Genomic DNA, 19,764 nt, shown 5'->3' with positions numbered 1-19,764 from the left:
ATAAAAGAAGTTTGATGATTGGTGATGTTCAGCTGTGCAGGAGTTTTGGGTTCTTTCACAAGCCGTTTTTAGACGGAGCACCAAGCCGCCAATCTGCCCGTCCTTTTTGGCGGCTGTTTTAGACAGAGGGCGGCAAATTGGGGGTCTGCTCTGGTCCGCCGATTTTCCACCTCGGAGGGTACACTTATTTCCACCTCCCCTGCTATCTAAAAACGTGGCGTCAATGTGCCGGCCTCTGTGTGAGGTGGGCGGAGGTGTGGATGACCTGCACTGTTTGTGCGACCCACAGCCGGGGAGTTTTAAAACCAGGAAACAGCTGATCACAGCAGTCAGTCCATCATTTCATCTGCGGACATTAAGATGAATAACTGGACAGCCGCTGAGATCCAGGAGATGCAGCGTCTCCTCGGTCTCTGTAGCTGTTTGGTTGTGTTAGCTTGTTGTTGTAGCAGCAAGCTAAGGACGGTTGCTACTTTCAAATTAAAAGCCCCCCGCTAAGAACCCAGTTCTAAACTCCAATGGGGTGCAATGTAAAGCTCTTATTTTGAAGACAAATTCGTTGTCACTGTTCACAGCCCAACTTCGAGCTTCACGTCACGTCACATGCTTACGCCTACCTCAGAGGCGGCTTTTTGAAAAGGAGGAATATTATGTCTCGGTTTTAGAAAGACAGGCCGACACATTGCCGCAGTTACCTTGGAGCAAATGTGCCGCCTTTTCTATCTAAAAAGGGCTACAGACGGTTTATGATCGCCTGTACATAATACTGTCAGCTTTGCAAGACCTTTGCAGTGTTTGCTGATGGCTCCGACTCTCCTGGCCAACAGTCCACCATTGGCTGGTGTTGTAACCCGCTGGGAGTTGCCGCATTAAGAGCTTCCTTTATCATACCACAAGTTCTATTTCTGTCTTTGCCTTCCGTCGGGCGAGTATGTTTCATCTGACATGCTTGTCTGGCGTTTGGTCTCTGATGCTAAAAGGCTTCCCTCATTGATCGTCTGTCAGACGAGCTGAATGCTGCTGTGACCTTTGCGGTTGTGGTCTGCTGCTCCTTCAGACACAAAGCACTGACATTTCGTTAAAGACACTCTGTTCTGATCGTCACGCTCATTGATCAGGAAAGAACATCACAAAAGTCTCGACGCACACGAGAAAGTCTGAGGATTTGTGACAGGCTGTGAATGGACGGTGTGCTCCTGTCATCACAGCTAGATGATGATATTTACTGAAAATAATGAATGAAACTTTAGTTAAAACCAAAAATGAACGAACGATTTAAAAGGATAAATTATGACCGTAAGAATTTAAGTCAAATTGAATTGTGGATTTAGATTATGGTGATGATATATAAGGTCTTAGATGACCTTGAATTGAGGTTGTCAGTCAGGCAGGTAACAGTTCACTGCGACCCGAGCACTTCCACTTTTCTCTGGTGGTCAGGCAGAAATACAGATCTGCACACTGGTGACGGATGATTTAAATCGTTAAGAGGCGCGTGGTCCAAGTTACTTGACGACAGGACGATGTCAAAAAAGACTTTGTGTTCTCAAACAGGAAATCAATTCATCAGGGAAAAGACGAAGAACTACTGATGGATTGGACCCTTTTTCAGCAGGGACCAGAATTAATTGATTGCACCGACCTTGCAGGATTAAACCAACTTAAACCATTTCAAATGTCAGTGAACGCACCACAGTCGAAACCAGCAGCTTCCTGTCGGTTCAGCGGTCAGCTGCTCTGTAATCGTCTCCGCTGTGACTTTAACTTTTCCACCTCAGACCGCTGAGCCAGGACTCTGATGACTCATCACCTCTCACTGACTCAGAAGGCGGCTGCTGGTCATACTAATTCAAGTTAGTCAATAGGAGATGACCTATCACATTCGCCTCCTGAATCAAGAGTGAACTCGGTTTGCTTCAGCCTCTCACAGAGCTCCATGTGAGTCAGAGGAGCAGAATGAAAAAAACATTGTTTTGCAGCCAATTGTGGCATCACGTCGTCTGCATTCCTTCACCAGAGAGGAGTTGTGACATTGAGCTGCTCTGTAGGAGTTAGAGAGACATATGGAGTCAAGTTGAACGTCCCAATACAAGTTTCTCAAGCGATCTGTGAACAAAAATCTAAACTTCAGGAGTCGAGAACTTCTTGGAAATCATATCTGATGCACATTTTCTTCAGGACTGTCAGAGACGATGGCAGCAGGTTGTGATGGACCGTCTCGAGGTAACCTTTGCTAATAATCCTGTTTTTGTGTTTTGCTCCAGGAGTCTGTGGCTGCTGCGGGCCGCTGAGGCCGAGGTACAAACGCCTGGTGGACAACATCTTCCCCGAGGACCCCAAAGTGAGTGACTGCCAGCACGACACACCTTCAGATTAATGAAAGTTATTTCAGTGGAGATTGAAGGTCAATATGTTATCTCTGAATTCAGCGGCCTGTAACTGCCCTCTGAGTGAAAATCCAATTTATTAGATGGAGAGGAATAATGTAGCGGATTAGATCCAACAGAACGGCTGTGTGGGAAAGTTCTGTCGCGCCTTGTAAGAGACGGAATTGATACTTAAGTAGTTCTGTCATTCGGCTGTTTGCTCCTGAGTGGAATGAGGGCGATTAGCAATAAGAAATGAATCAAAACATGATAGAAAAATGAATTTTCAGATGCTTGCAGCTCAAAGCATCGGTTGATGGAGCTGACACGGCTTGTAGAATAACACAGACGAGTCAGAGGTGCATTGTGGGTCGTTACTAATGCTGTGTTCGGCGCCCAGTCGTTATCTCGGTGCTGAGATTGCTGTGGAGACCCAGTGACACCTCCACCACCACAGAGCTTCCCGGCCACAACACAGGAATAATTGGACAATCAAGGAGCAACATGAACTCTCCAGACTTTGATAAATCTGGCTATTAGATGTGACACGGCTTTGATAAGAGGACCGTGACAACTTATTATCACCTGTTTGATTCTTCGACCTCTGTTTAATTAAAACACCAAATGTGTACGAGGTTCGTCCCGTACACAACACAGGGCTTTACTTTTCTTTTTTTTTTCTCTGATATCTTCTCAAGGGCCTTTGGCGTAAGCAACCAGGTGCGGTGGGAAATGGAAACGCTCGAATGGTCGAGACCTTGTCAAATTAATTATCACTCGCTGAGAGCCGGAGGAGCTGAACACACTCAGGGGAGAGCCGGTCTGAACTAACTCCCCCTTCGTTATGTACGACACCTGGCGACAATATATTTACACCGGCTGTCTGTCGGCATCTTTACTCCGACGCTGAAGTTCAGACTGTCCTTTTTATAAGTTTCTGAAAAGACGATGAATCTAAAAATAACTCACATTTCCCGTTCAGAGAGAGTAAACTCTTGACCCGTGCACACGAGCTGTTATTAGATTTAATGAGGCAGAAGTGTTTTTTCTGCTCACTGTAGTTTGACACGAGGTAACCGTACATTTCATTTGGTCGCCTGTTGCTATAACTTCCAGGAGAGAGTCAGAGAGCGAGGAAGGAAGTCGGGGAACGACTTGAAACATCATCTCATCTGTGAACGTTTGTGCCTCGGTCACGTCATCAGCAGTGGTGGTTGTTTAATGGTTTGTTCACCACAAACGAGACGTTACCGTGCAAGTTTTACTGCAAGATCATCGGTGACATTTCCCCCTCTCTCTCCTCTCTGCACCGTTACGTTCATGAAGTAAAATACATTTCCCCGACAGTGGAGGTCACCAACGGATCACTGCTGCAGTCAGGCTGATAAACAGGAGTGAAGATAATTAATCCCAGGAGTTAAAGAGTAATCTCTGAGCAGAATCTGATGTGACTCCAGGTGTTTATTCCTCCTGAAGGTCTGGCTCTGTGCCTGACTCTCTCTCACCTCTCCGGGTTTATCCTTTTAAATCTGGACCGCCTTGTGTTTTCCTTCAGGATGGCCTCAGTAAATCGGACATGGAGAAGCTGACCTTCTACGCCGTGTCGGCTCCAGAGAAGCTGGACAGGATCGGTGCGTACCTGGCCGAGAGGCTGAGCAGAGATGTGGTGCGACACCGCTACGGGTGAGAGAGATCTGGCTTTATCCTGTCTTGTTTTACACCTGTGTTGTGTCTTGTTACCTGGAGATGTTGATAAAAGCCTTCCTGAAAATATCACTTCAGTTTTTAGTTAAGTTATCCTGACAATGCACATCTATGATTTTGGGGACATTGTTTGTGAAAAAGCCCTGAAGGAACCTTTATTCTCCATCTGAAAGAAAACTCTGAGTAGCTTAACTTGCACTTAACAATAACTTATAACAGAAGCATCATTAAACTCATCAGAAAGAGTTTGTCTGTGTTAATCTGTCGTTCCTTGAATAGTTAATTCCACTCCTGGTAAAGTAATTAAAGTGAGTAAAAAAGAAGAAGAGATCCCTGACGCATTTCTTAAAGAAGACTGGCAGCGCCTAATCAATACAGTGATTATAATGTCAGAAATGGTGTTTAATTGGCTGTGACTTCTTTTCCCTGGAGCTGAGAGCAAACACATCTCTGTCTCTCTCTTCCATCTTTTATCGTCCATGCAAGGCGACGAGCCTGGTGGCAGCTGACGATACGAAGCTTTGAGTCAGACCGGTCGATTTCTGCTCATATGAATTCATATTTTTAAACGCACAGAGTCCCGATGTCAGCCACCAGACAACATGAGTGTTTTGTTAGCTGTTATTATCCTCAGTCATGTTACTCAGACTCGCTGCTTTACTGTTGCAGTTTGTAAAGAAATAATTGAACACCTACTGTCACAGAATAACGATGAGTAAACTCTCCTTACTGCAGTGAAACAGAAGATGTCGGTGTTAGTGGAACAATTATCAGCTCACAGCTTTCGTCTGTTTTGACTCAAAGACCAGAACATTTTTTAACAAGCTCTTTCTTGAAGATGGTGAATATTAAGTCCAATAATATTATTGAAGGTTAGTTCAGGTGAAGTCCTCGTAGTCCACAAAACAGTTCTGGAGCTGCACAGAAAACCAGCTTAACTACTGAAGTAGCTGGAGACTAAAGAGAAAACATACAAAGGCTCCACACAGCTCATCAGGTGCATTATCGAGTCTCCAGAAGCTCAGAGAGCCCAAATCGATTTGAAAAGATGTGAAACCTTTTTTTTTACGCCGACGTCTTTGCTGTAGCTGCTGAGCTGAAAGCGTCTGTCGTGGCTGCAGCAGCTCAACACAGCATCAACCGTGTAAATATCGTCTGTTCACATCGATCTGAGACCAGTGGGACTCTGAAATTAAAGTATAATCTCCATTCTGCACGTCTTTGTGGAGGCCGATGGCTGACAGACTCTCTCATGAACAAAATGTCGATCTCATCTGTGGTAAAGACAGCGTCATTGGTGAGTTCGGTTTGAGAACAAAATGAAACGCGTGGCTGTTGTCATTGTTCAGATATTGAAGGACCTGATCTGACATTTAAGCTCTTTAGATTATTTCTGTAAATTCCCTAAAAGTCTCTGTGTCATTAACTGTTCGGCATGTTGCTGATGACCCTCCGTCTGCTCGCTGTGTGCAGGTACGTGGTGATAGCCATGGAGGCTCTGGACCAGCTGCTGATGGCCTGCCACTCTCAGAGCATCAAACCCTTCGTGGAGAGTTTCCTGCACATGGTGGCCAAACTGCTGGAGTCCAGAGAGCCGGACCTGCAGGTTCTGGGGACCAACTCGGTAAGACAGAAAACAATGGCACAGTTTATATATATTGACCTTCAAACACACACACACACACACACACACGTCCAAGTTGTAAATTTACTTTTCAAACAAATGAAAAAGCTTCATACTTCCCACTGAACCTCCAGTCAGTCTCAGACGAAGAAGGAGGAGGAGAAGAAAGCTGTTGTTGACTCTCGGAAAATAAATTAAAACATAATTTACTGTAATGACATGACCATATATATATATTTATATATGCATGAGGAGTGATGGAAATGTAAACGCTGCGTAGAGAGAATGGATGGTGATGAAACGTGGAGGTGAGAAATGAAATGAGCTCACAGAAGATTAAAACAGATTAGATTTTAATTTGTTTTAACAAACGACTGGTGGCAGAAAAACAAGAGCGCCTTCTGCTTTATTCTCGTAGTGATGGAGATTAAATCAACAGTTTATCTCTTCAGATTTACACTTTGGTTATTTAACTCGCAGTATAACTCAGTGGTGTTGTTGACTCGTCCGACGTGAACTTTTGCACCATTTTGTCAATTTCTCTTCGACTGTTTTGTCTAAAAAAACATGTTCAGCTGGTAATTATCAAAATCAGCTCTTATAATAAACTTCCTCGGCTTTTTCTGGAACTTAAAAGCTGATCGTACATTTCAGGCACGCTGGTTTGTTCCTCCTGTAATCTGCTGCGCTGCTCCTGCGTCCCTCTGAAGTGCTGCTGCTGCTTTCTATGCAAATGATTGTTTTCTTCTGTTCATGAGAAACCTTCCTCTGAATCCGAGCACGTCAGCTTTTATACCAGAATTAATTTACTTTCTTCTCAACACGTTGGATTATTTTGGGTAAGATTCTTGTATTTGTGTTTGAAATGTTGTCGTGAATTGGGATCGCTCTCTCTCTCTCTCCTGTGTGATTCTGCAGACAAACTAAAGAATTAACATAAAGTCACACTTCATACACACACACACATCAGTCGGCTGCAGCCCAGAGCTTCATGTCGCTGGTTAAATACCTAATTTAACTGACTCCGGCGGTGGAAATGGCCCTATACCATATCCTGTGAACGACTCTGATTATTATTAGCCTCTATAAGCCGCCAGCAAATGTCAGCCCCATTTCTCCTCCCGAGTCTCCTGAAGGTGAAGCAGAAGTTTCTCCGTCCTCCCTCCTTCTCTCAGCCCGTCGTCCTCGCCTTTGTCGGCGGTTCATGTGAGCAGGAAACAGAGCCGAAGGTTTAGATGTGAGAGCCTTTGCATTATTTATGTGTGGTATTTAGGCTCTGACAGAGGACAGGATGCAGAGGCAGGTAGGTGTGTGTGTGTGTGTGTGTGTGTGGAGGTTCAGACCGCCTTTAGGTGAGCGCCGTGTTAATTAAATTTTCCTGGTGGCGCCGGCTACAAAGCTGAGCTCCTCTGTTTAATGTCGGCGTTTGGTTTTAACATGAAGTGGAGGAAGAAGACACACTCGTGTTTGTTGTGTGTGTTTGTAATTATCAGTGTAATGAGTTTGTCTGAGATGTCTGCAGAACAACACGAACACACAGCTACACAAACTGCTGCAGTTCTGTTGGAAGACAGTTTGAAAGTGTCCAGCTGCTTTCAGCGCCGAGTAATTAGTCAAACACATCACACATTTGGGGCTTTTGTGAATAGAATCAACTTCATAATCCTCCATCAGCAACATGACAAGCTAGTGAGGGAAAAAAGAGGTCAGAGGTCACAGAATGAGTATTTAACAACTGGAAAGATCCTCGCAGGAAACTTGAAATTGTAGCTACATGACCAGATAAAACCGAGAAAACGGAGACGAGGGGGTGTGAACTTGTGACCAATAAACTCCAGCTGAGAAGGAGGAGAAGGAGCGGCAGGTGAACTGTGTAATCACATCATCAGGTGATGGTGTTTCTCATGAGCTTACATTGTGAAAGAAGAAATGAGGGATGCTTCTTTTGGACAACCACCCGCGAAATGACTCTTTTCACTGTCAGAATTTGAGCCGTTTGGTTCATTTAATCTCTTCAGTTTAGCCGGTTCGGTCAACAGAAGTCACAACACTCATCGGGCCACACAGCCGTGAAGTTCTGGGTGTTTTTTGGAAACATGTGCCACTGGCTGTTAGTGGAACAAAAGTTTTATTTCTGTGATTAGATGTTTTTTTACTGAATGCATCATGGGACTGGTAGTTAACTTTTCATGTCCACAGTTTTGCACCTTTGACTTTTCATTAAAATCCATCCAGGACTTGAGCCGCTCTCTTCACACTGCTGATTAGAGATTAAATCTGTGACTGTACCGGGAGAACAAAAGGGGAAAGGTAACAGAAGAAGAAGAAGAAGAGCGACGATGAATCGTTCTGTAAATAAACGATACAACAGTTTCCTCGTCAGTCCAAGACTTGGATATTAATTAGACACACGCAGCGTTTATCACCTCTAATGTAAGTCTCCTCCTGCCTTTCTATTTGTGTACCTTCAGTGAAGATGCGTTTGTCACCACAGTGTTTCTCTGCCAGCCGCTCGCCGTTTCCAAATTTATCAGCCCGTTAACTTTGTCACAGGATATTGGCAAACTGCGACGGCTCGAAGTGTCTCTTCCTCCGCTCCATCTCAATAGAAGAGACACTCATAGGTCCACACTCAGACACATGAAGCCACTGAGTCAGACACACAGGGGAGTTCATACGTCGGGTATTTATAGCCTGTGGAGCCAGACGAGCCGCTCAGAGAGAAAAATCTGTACTTCTGTGTGTCCGTTCCATCTTCCTCTCATGTTCTTCTTTTGGCTACCAGATCAGAGTCATGTCCAACTTTTATAAAATACAAAGTTCTCGAGTGCTTCCTGAGTTTAAAGAGTTTGGAATGATGAATTGATAAATAAATTGGAAACATGATTAGCCTGATGTGTCCACTTCAACCAGAAGTCAGACTGATGCTCCTGAAATGGACCTCAGCTCTGCCAGTAACCCGTCTCTCCTCTCTGTTGGACTCCTGTTGGCTCACAGTTGGTCAGTGAAATACCAGATCCTCTTCTAACAGACAGACCCTCATTAGTCCACAGTGAATTCTTTGTTCTGCGTCTGTTTGAGGCCTTTTGTGTGAAGCTCAGACCTCCGAACCAGAAGCTCTTTAATTGCCAAACGACGGTGAATGTGGACAAAGACGGAGAGAAGCAGCAGCAGCAGCAGCAGCAGCAGCAGGTACAAAAAGAATCCATCTGTTGATCCATGAAGGAAATATGAATTGCAGACTTTTCAATCCCGCCTCGTTGGAAGTCGAAGCTTGACAGCATGCTCGAGACTTTAAGCAGTGATGGTAGAGAGACAAATACGGCACTGGACAAACATTTCACAGGCTGCCAGAGTCGTAGAAAACAAATATCACCAGCAGCAGATACTTCTGTAGCTACTTACCTTACACTTAATTTGTTGGAGTTGTGGAGCTTTCAGTTCTGATTCAGGGAGTCGAACAGAGTTGTTGTGTTGTTGTGTGGTGACGTAGAGACGAGCGCGGCGGCTGCTAACGGACAGGAAGTCGGCAGAAACAACCACAACGCTTACAGCAGCTCTCATGAAAACAAATCTGCTCGATAACAGCAGAACTTCCAGGTCATCCTGATCAGAACAGGGAGGTAAAATTACATTTTGGATCATTTGTTCCATTTGAAATATGAAATATTGATCAGTGCAGCTGTACAGACGGTAAATATACATTAACCTCAACTCCCGGTTTGCCTTGAGGCCGTACAGTCGCTGCTGTCAAGGTGATTTCTGATGATCGTTCGCCACAGATGGGAACTGAAGGGAAACAAACTCCCAATCTAACCATCAACAGGCCCGGCAGGTCTTCGTCATCATTACCTGAGTCAGGACTCCGGAGGCAGCAGCCCGCTGCGACTCCGTCTGTAACAGAAGACGTCGACACTTTTCTGTGATGAACTGCAGACGGCAGGATTTCTGACAGTCGCCTCCAAACTGCAGTTTAACTTCCCGTGTACTTTTCTTGACAAACTCACCCACCGACTAGACGGCGGTGCAGAAATGTCACCCGCGGCGGTTTCCGTCATTCTTTATTAGTCTGCACTCATCACTTGAAATCAAAACTAATGCCGAGGGAGAACTTATGAAAATTGCTTCAGGCTGCAGGATCCAGCTTCTTGGCTCGAGTCGGCGAACGTCCGCCCCCTCAAACTGCGAGGCCGACACACCAACACAGTCAGCAGCTGAGCAGCAGTCGGACCAGAGAGGCTCGAAATGTGAATTCAGTCATTTCCCAGGTTTCATCTGATCATCACGTATGGAAACAGGCCCGGCGTGTTCGTGTGAGACAAACTGTCGCCTCCACTTCCCATCAAAACTCATTTAAACTTTTTAATTCCGTACATCACAAGTTGGGTTCAGATCTAGAGCCTTCATGAAATGTGTGTTTGACCTGTGAAAGAGGATCAACCCAATCTTTGAGGACATAATTGGGAAAAAAAGTCGTCTGTTCTTTAATGGCCCAGCGTGTTTTTCCTGAAAGCTCATCGTGCTTCTGCTCTGAACACAGATTGGAACTTAACCAAAATGGCTCCCTGGCAATGAGTCTTTAAATGGATCCCACTCTTGGCTTTACCACATGTTATATAATCAGCATGCCTTGATAAGTAAAACCAGTCCATTTCACACGACTTTTTAATGGCACCTTTTTAAAATGGAGCTCTTTAAAAACCGCCCCGAGGGAAGCAAAACAAATTGTGCTGGCGTTTCATCGCCCACTCGTTCTCTCATTGTTGAGCTGCTTTGCCACGAGGCGTCGGTGAGGCATGAAGCCTGTCGCCTTTTGATTAGTCTTATTTACATGATGAAACCTCGGTCGAACCTCCATTACCCCATCTTCACTTGAAGCACTAAATCCTCTCCATGTGAGGGGCTGCAGTCCTCTGCTCACTTTAAGTGGAATGGAAAGTGTTTCTTTTTAAATCTTCTGCAAGTTTAAAAGCTGAAAAAGATGAAGATGCACAGCTCAGACCCCAAACTTCAGATTTATTTAGTCGTATTTCACGCTACAGTACATTCTTTTGGTTGATCAGTCCTTCCAGAAAAACACTGAGTTTTTTTGTGATTGTTGCGGGTAAAAATTCTTGATTATGCGGCACGTTTTCTTAAAAAATGTGATGGAATATGCAGGATATTTATGCAATTTTATGCGATGAAATTGCAGGAACTTGCAAAAATTGCAGTTTGATAATAAAAAGAGAAAAAAAAGTGATTCCCCCAACACCCTGTTCTCACCAGGCTGCTACCTTAATGTAAAGAGTCTTTTCTTATTACTTCCTATGATAAGCAGCACACTACATCACAGAAAGTGCTGCGAATATTTAAGTTATTATTTTATTTCAGACCTTGATAAACACATGGCTCAAACTTACACAACACTGAGTCAAACAAGTTCTGTAGCTTTACAAAAGGAATATGCTACAACTTCTGTAAAAATGAATAAATAAAATAAATAAAATGTGCTTCCTGTTTTACAGAGGTAGCTACAAAACAGACATCTTCTGTTAAAATAAGTGCTTCCAATGTACAAGTGCATCTCTTACTGTACCGTACATTTACACACTACTAATATACTTACAACTGTGAGGTTTTTGAAACTAGTATGATTTTTGTTGGCAGATGAGACTGATTTGCGGGCTTCATCATGGCTTCATCGCGGGGTTTGCAGCTTTTCGTTCACGTCGCGTAATTACGTCACTTCATAACGTTCCCATGGCAACAGGGGAAAATGGCTGCTCATGTGTGAAGCAAACGCAACATTTTTCAACTTTCTGCTGAGATATATGTGACTTTTTTGCAACGAAAATGCAGGATTATGAAATCATGCAAGCCCCGAATATTTTGCACGGGAATCTGCAATTTATGCGGCAAAAGTGCGGCGTATTTAAAAAATGCGCCCCCGCATAAATATGCAGACTTTAGCTGATTATGCATTGAATTATGCGATCGTATAATCGCGTTTTTCTGGAGGGACTGGTTGATGCTTTCTTGTACCGTGAAGGCCTTTAAACCTCTATAACAACAGCGAGGTGTCATTGAAATAAATACATTCACCGTCTGCACCAATGACAAGTCTGCAGTCCATCGTAGGGCTGAAGTATAGAGAACAACCATTCACACCTACGGGTGACCTGGCTCGCGGGTCTTTGGACTGTGAACTCAGGACCATCTGGCTGTCGTGCTGCCCGCAAAATAAAGTTCACAACGATTTGTAAAAACAACACATCGAATAACTGTTGAGATATTTTCACCCAAGTTGGGGAACATCAGACTGCTCAGCAGGCACGCTGACATCGCCATGGAAACTAGCGTGGTGAGAACATAATGCTCCATTTAATCTGTCTTTTGTTTTGACTATCAGTCATTTTTCATTGGGTACACTTTTGCAGCGATTTGATGTTTTATGACTGAATCTAACCGAAGTACATCCATCAGTCGGCCCGCGCGCTCTGCCCACACTGCAGTCGTCACCTCATAAACACAACCCGGTAATTATTTCCCTCCATTTATGTGTCTAACGCTTGGATTTAACACGCTGAGAGGTTTGGGAAGCTGAGGTGAGGCTGCTGTTGTGTGAGCCAGCTGCCAGAATATACCTCCATCCATCAGAGCCATTATCCGAGGAAAGGTTGGGCACCAAATGGGTGGAAATTACCAGGTAGAGCGGCGGGGTTTCACTCGCCGAGGCCGGCGTGTGCAGAGGCAATTTGTTGCAGTGGACAATGACAGGGTAGCAAGAGGCGCTACTCGAGCACAGCTGACTGTGAGGAGGCCGAGGAGGCCTCTCCAGAGGACACTCACGCTTGTTTGGAGGGAGGAAATTATAGGCTGGACCAAAGGGGGGGCGGCTCTCGAGCGGTTATTATCATGATCACCATCGCGTCCAGTTCATGCCGCTCCAAAGACATGACGGAATTTTTATCATGTCGCTGAAGCGTTCTGAATTCTTACAAACCTCCAGTAAAAATGTGTGTCTGTTTCTTGTGTCTCTGTGGTTGAGAGGTGAAAAGTCAGCAGTGAGGCCTGTTGGTGGATGGAGGACAGTTTTCATGTCTGAACCACTGTTTGTTTGTTTGTTTGTTTGTCGGTCGGTTCGTCTGTCAGCATGATTACACAAAAAACTACTGAACAGTCTCTGAACAGAGGCTCGGTAAAGAATAAACCCCATTACCTTCAGGATAAAGGCACAGATGCAGGTATCTTCTCTCACTTTCTTGTGTAGCATGGGGCAGGGTGATTTTTCCTAATTTCCATGAATATCTCGGGGAGTATTGCACGGCTCAGCTTCTCTGCAGGTTTGCAGGAACTGTCACCTCAACCTGCAGAAGCTCCAGATCTCAGGAACTCTGAAGTTTTCTCTCTACAGTTGGCGAACACATTTTTTTTTGCACACTTTATATTCTGCGGTCGTGATTATTTTCCTCATCATGCTGAAACACCTCGCCACAGTGAAAGTGTCTGCTGTTGTTATAAAGTCACCTCTGTCTGTCTCTTCTCACAGGATCAGCTAGTAAACTGTTAACCTGATGTTAAAGTGAAGTTGAGAAACAGCACCTTGCTAAAAAAATCTGCAACAGAACAACTTAAACTTGAACCTGATTGTTTGGTAGCCGATGCTCACAGCTGTTTCCCTTCACTTCCTGTCGTCTCTCCAGTTCGTGAAGTTTGCCAACATTGAGGAGGACACGCCGTCCTACCACCGCCGCTACGACTTCTTTGTGTCCCAGTTCAGCGCCATGTGCCACTCTACTCATGACGACACCGAGACCAGAACCAGGTGAGAAGACAGAGACACACAGTGTATCTCAGCTCCTCTCTGTTCATGTTTGTAGCTCTTCTATCATGTTTTCCTGATGGCGTTCCATGTTGGACCCCTAACAAAACTATTTTCACTGCCACAGAGAGATATTTGATTCTAGATATTGTTTTAAAGGCCAGCATCCAAACACGTACTGCAGATCTTCAGGATTCTAAATGTTAGATGACACAAAACTTGAATTTCAATATTTAGATCTGTGTCTTCCGTAGCTTCTTTAGCTCAACTTGTTCCGAATGTTGATGAATGCCTGAAAAAACTCCTTTTATTTCCTCCTCTTCTTCTTTTCTTCCTGTCCAGTTACGTTGCCGTGTTTCCGAGCACGTAGTCTGCTGAGTTTAGATGCTCATGTTTTACTCTGAAAGCAGCAGTTTGACTAAACGTGAAGATTTTCTTTGTCACTTTAGACTTTTTGGATTTTTAAAACTGAGATCATTATTATCCAAATATTGCCACTTCCTGTGAGCCCTCTGTTTTAAAATAATCTGTTGAGATACCTGCCGTGGTTCGTCCGCTAGATGGAAACATTTGTATATGATATCAGACGCATCTAATGTTTCTTCATGTGTCGAGTCTCACGTCTCTTTTAATAAGAGATGGCGTATTGATCACTGATAACTCCAGAATGAGGCTGCATCGCTCATGAAGAAGAGTCCTTGTCTCATCGATGTATTCCTTCATTAATAATTTAATAATAATCTATTATGTATTGTTCTGAAAGTGAGGCAGATTTTCCTCTTCGGTTCTGGAAGCCGGTGTTAACGGCGCTCACGTTCACGCAGAAACAGCTGATTGGTGGTTGTCGCTGCAGACGGTTTCAGTTATCTTCTCTCCATGTGGAGAAATCTAGCTGCAGCTGAAGAAATCAGTTCAACTCTCGCGTCCCGTCGGACGGAATGAAACGCTGCCCGCACTTCACTCGCATTGATTCCTGCGGCTCGGATGTGATTCTGTAGCTGTCCACCGCTGCATCCTCTCTGATTATTATGAGGACACCATCTGCATCCACTATCCCACCGTTCAGAGGCGGCCGCCCTCTTTTAACGCAGTGATGGATTGCACCAATAACGCATCCAGCTGGAGGAGAGTCTGTAACACAATCTCCACCAGTGCAGGTCTCATCCCACTTGAATCCTCTGAATACAGAATTAAATATATCTCTTGATCCATATTTCATGGCCTCCCCCTCCCACTGAGACCACACGGCTCACTAACAGCACCACAGGAGCGCCTCGCTGAAAGACGAGCGTTTGAAAGACACAATGGTGATGAAATGAAGAGAATGGCTTCAATGATGTGAGAACTTCAAGTGATTTACAGAGAAAGGCTCACCTGCCTGATGGAAATGTTGGTTTATTACTTTATTATAACTTGGGTGATGTTGTTGTTGCTTTGGCATTATTCCCATCCATCCATCCATAACATAACAAGGTAAGATGTTCCTTTATTGATCCACAGGTAACACAGCAGTATGGAGGGAAATCAATAGCAATGAATAAAATAACAATTGAATAAAAACCATTAGAATAAAAATAAGCATACTGTATACAGTAGCTGTCCTTCCTGAGATAAGCGATGAGCGTTCCTGAGATAATAAATCTGTTGCCTTATAAAGTCCCTCCAGCGTGTTCTGGGTCCGCCCCGGGCTCTGCTCCGGTTCAGGCGGCCAGGAGGCGTCCTAACAAGACGCCAGAACCACCTCAGCTGGCTCCTTTCAACGCCAACGAGCAGCAGCTCTGCTCCCAGATGACCCAACTCCTAATCCTCATCTCCTCTGAGGCATTATTCCCATTATTAATGAAAATGTAACTCATTAAAACACGAGATCAGGGATGCAGCAACATCACCAAGTCCAACATGAATATCAGAACTCCTCCGGCACCGGAGAGAATCTCTAAAAGTACCAGCTCTGCTGTGAGCTTGGATCAGAACCGCTCTGATACAGTTTCAACATGAGATGAACGTTGAGTCTCGTTGCTGATATTGTTTTTGGTTTTCTATCCTTTCAGATTATTGTTTGGAATTTAATTAGTGTATTACCGGTTCAGCACACAGATTTTAAGTGTCAGGCATTTCAGTTTCCTATGATAAGATATTTTTCTTCCTGTTATCTACGACCTCGGTTCAGACAAAGCCGAGCTTTTCGTGTGAAACCTAAACAACAGAAACAGGAGAGGTCGTATTAAAGGTGTGCTGATCGATTCATGACGTCGACTCGAGTTTAAGTAACATGCAAAAATATGTTTCACCTCAAAAGATACCGGTTGTCTTCAGGACTTTTTATTATCTGAGTTCATAGCTTGATAATATTAACATGTAATGATGAAAAGGAAGCAAAACATACATTTAAGTTCATGATTTTAAAAATAATGATAATGAAAGTAATTTGCAGCAGATTGGCGCCCACCTCAGAGGAAACAGGTTGTCTTCTACGTATACTGACCAACATGTTGCAGCCATCACATTCAGAATGAGCAGATATTTACAGAAATCCATCCAGTAAATGAGGTAAAAACATTTAACATGTTGTCTTCGTCCTGTCTGTTGTTGAGAACGTCACAAAGGATTAGCAGATGATCACATTCTCTGTTGTTCAGCAGTATCTGTTGATACCTCACAGGGATAAATAACGCTGAAGTAAATTGGATTGATGCTTCTTCTTTGGACAGAATGCTGAATATGAAAGATCTCGTATCTGATTTTCTTCTACACACAGTGAGTGAGCTCTCTGTTGTGGCCAGGTATTATTCAGTGGGAGCACGCCAATTTATGAAAGGTCTGCATGGAAAAGCCAAACGATAATGGCAGTAAAGTAATTGAGCCGGTGAAAATTCTAAAGGCTCTTTTATTAAAGTGGAAATAAAGGACGGCTTCATGCAAAACAGGCTCATTCGTACAAAATACCAATTTCCTCCACATGCTATCTGTCACTCTGTACGTGGAGCAATTTCACATCAGCAGTTTGCTTCTGTTGTTAATGAGCCTGTTAAGCCAGCCAGATGTCATGCAAATATCATTTTTCATTGTTTGGAAGACGGAGAAACTCCCTCAGCAGCCAGTCGGTAAAAATAGCCCGGCGGTGGCGGTTGGTGGTGGTGGCGGTGGTTGGTGGCGGTGGTGTCGGAGAGGCCCGGGTCAGGCTCTGACACCACGCAGCACTTCACAAGATGTTCCCTCCCACTGAGACGCCCACCCTCTGACTGTTGTACACATCTGCAGTGAATTAAAACAATACCTGAAGACTTCTCTCTCTCATACGTGGCAGAAATAACTTCCCTCCTCCAGCATCACTGCGGCTGGCTGCAGCAGCGAGTTGTGTTTGTGCAGGCGTGCGAGCTGCTCTGCATAGAAATGCACTCACATCTCCATTTGTATGTATGAGGGAGCGTGTGCATGCTGGCTTTATTTTCAACTTGGCTTGATACCTCTGAGGCTCAGCGCTGTAAACAGTGTGACTCCTCACTTTGCCTTTTTTTTTCCGCCTGTATTTCATTATTCCATTCGGCGGCGTCTCGCTGTAGGTAGAGAGGAATTCCCCAAATAGAATTTCTCCGGTGGTTATTGGATTAGGCCTGAGGCGAGGTCGACCACCCTGTTTTTCATATTATTGCTCATACCGGGCTTTATGTCAGAAATAGAGAGGAGAGACAGAAATAGCCGATGGGGAAGTCAGAATCGCTGCGCTGTGATTGGTCCTGAGAGCAGTCGTGCTCTGCAGACTGCAGGATGTTTATGTGTATGTGTGTGTTTGTTGGTTTGTGTGTGTGTGTGTGTTAGTGCTGGACAGTTTTAATCAAACCAAGTGTTATTACTTTGATATTTTCTCCTCAGAAGTCAGAGAAAAGTTGGAAGTCAAAGTTGGTAGTGAGTCAGCTCTGCAGCTTCAGGAGCACCAGATCAGTTCAGCTGCACTGAGTCATGACGTTAGCTGATACAGGATCAAAGAGGGGAAGGAAGGAATTTAGGGTTCCCAGATATTTTTTTAATTTTTTTTAGCAGAATATCCGCATGGCTCAAGAAATGAGCTCATCACATCATCACGTGATCGTTTGGTCCAACAAGCATACAAGAGGAGGTGTCTGGATCTGCTGAGCATGCTAACATTTTATCATACCGAGCCAAACATTAGTGTAAAAATGTTAAATTCCTAGCGCTGAATGTTGCTGAACATGCTAACTGGAGCATATTTGTTTGTGTAGCATGCTCATCAGAATTATTCCACCATGTTCACAGCACGTTTAAAATTTCTAATGTACCAAATGTCGCGTTATGTTGAAGCTAACTCTGCAGCCATAGATTCCCCAGAAGAAGAAGATACCAATGAGATGTAGCATGAATGTTTTAATATATACAACAAATCAGGTTTTAGGGAATGTTAGAGGTTCAATATGTCAGAATATTGTTGAAAACACACTCCTACTGCTTTGAGCTCTCCATCTCGTCTGCTAGCTGCATGGCTAACAGAGCTAGCTAGCTAATGTCAACTATAGTTAGCAGTCACTCTGATGATTTGCTGCCCCCTATTGGTCCGGAGTATGAATTTGCGACGTGGCCAATTCTTACATGTTGCACCTTTTTAGATGCTAACAGATTCTGTAGCATGCTAACGTGAGTAGTTTTAAAGACCTGATGAATCATTAAGTGTTAGCAACACGTTGTTACACCTGAAGAGAAAACTGTGTTGATAATTGCTGCATTTAAAAAACGACTCACGTGAGCTTTTTAGTTGAGTTTGATCAATAGAAACCATTTGACCCCTGACAGCGACGCATGAGGAGGAGACGCAACCCAAGTCTTCACCGGTCCAAACTCATACACAAATCCTTTTTTACAGATAGCATGAGGTCACTGTCCTCCATTAAAAATGCAGCCTTTGAGCAAATGACCCGTGATGTCGTGATGCTTGAGATGACAGTCACACTTAGAAGAATTCAAGATCAAACGGCTCCTGCTGCTTGTCCAATCAGGACAGTCTCCTTCGTGCTGCTTTTTCTGTTTCCATACAGAAGCAGTTTTATGTCCTTTTCATTGAGGACGTTTCTGTGTCTAAGACGTCGTGTGTGTCTGTTTCAGGATCCGAGTGGCGGGGATCAAAGGTCTGCAGGGCGTGGTGAGGAAGACGGTGAACGACGAGCTGCAGGCCATCATCTGGGAGCCTCAGCACATGGACAAGCTGATCCCGTCCATGCTGTTCAACATGCAGGACAGCGAAGACCTGGACAGGTACTGATCACACACAGAGTTCTGGACGCGCTTGTTTAGTGTTTTTACTGATATTCTCCTCCGTGAATTCAGAGCTGCAGGGGAGAGAAGTGAGAGGTTTCCTGAGGTGAGGACCGTTCTGCTGTATGAGGCGACCTTATAAAAGGGCCAAACCTCGACACACAATAATTCCAAGCCAATCAATTATACATGCAGCGCTGGAGGCAATCAGTGGAGTAAACCACTTCACCTGCAACATCGAACTTTCCTCCACCTCAGAAAATAAAGGTTGTTGTTTCCAGAGCAGCTCACAGTGACTCTGATATCCCAGAATTCACCTCTGATGGAACATAAAGCTGTAAATCACACAGAAGCTACAACACACAGTGACGTCTGGTGCTAAACCAGGAACATAACATCCGTTTTAACATTTGCTCTCTTCCCTTTTCAAACTGCTGTGTGTTTGTGTGTGTTCGGGGTAAATCCATCCCGACTCTTCCTCTCTGTCGTCGCTCTGCTCTGTGATCCTCAGGCTGAATTTAAGCCTCCACATCCAGTATCAGAACCAGTGTCACTGAGACTGTAAACCTCCAGAATCCCCTGCAAACATTTTCTGCACACCATCAAACGTCCTCGTGAGCCTCGTCTAGATCAGATGTCGCAGTTTTAGCTCCTAGCCGGCTGTCTTGAGACGTGCAGACAGGAGGAGGCAACGTGAACAATACGTCCTCGTAGCTGAACGTTAATGGATCGATTGCACGCATCACTGATCCTGAAGCTGCTGACAGACGTCCCACAGTTGTGTTGTACAGTCACAGTTCAGTTTAGTTTAATCCAGAGCTGCAACAACGAATCGCATCGTTTCATTAGTAGATTCTGGGTTTTTGCAAACACTCAACGCGATATTTTTCACCATTTTCTGACATCTTATTGACTAAAAACGAACTGCTTCAGTAGTCAATAAATATCAAAGTCTGGATGACTGCGATTGTCATCAGCAGACCAACAGTTGAAATCTCACC

General features: G+C 44.3%; 1 protein-coding gene across 3 annotated transcripts in view; it reads left to right on the top strand.

Annotated features, from left to right (window-relative positions):
- The window catches only part of efr3a (EFR3 homolog A (S. cerevisiae)), a 56,376-nt gene extending 37,328 nt beyond the window's left edge, over window positions 1–19,048 (top strand). For all 3 annotated transcript variants that reach the window (XM_030401946.1, XM_030401947.1, XM_030401945.1), the window contains 6 exons: window positions 2,265–2,341; window positions 3,922–4,049; window positions 5,544–5,694; window positions 13,380–13,501; window positions 18,614–18,763; window positions 18,836–19,048. In XM_030401946.1, the coding sequence (XP_030257806.1) occupies window positions 2,265–2,341; window positions 3,922–4,049; window positions 5,544–5,694; window positions 13,380–13,501; window positions 18,614–18,763; window positions 18,836–18,905 (698 nt within the window). In that variant the 3' untranslated portion in view covers window positions 18,906–19,048. The remainder of the gene's footprint in view (window positions 1–2,264; window positions 2,342–3,921; window positions 4,050–5,543; window positions 5,695–13,379; window positions 13,502–18,613; window positions 18,764–18,835) is intronic.
- Window positions 19,049–19,764: the final 716 nt, after the last annotated feature.

The sequence above is a fragment of the Sparus aurata genome, chromosome 21 (assembly GCF_900880675.1).
Source record: "Sparus aurata chromosome 21, fSpaAur1.1, whole genome shotgun sequence".
Lineage (NCBI taxonomy): Eukaryota > Metazoa > Chordata > Actinopteri > Spariformes > Sparidae > Sparus > Sparus aurata.
This window is presented reverse-complemented; position numbering and strand designations above follow the sequence as displayed.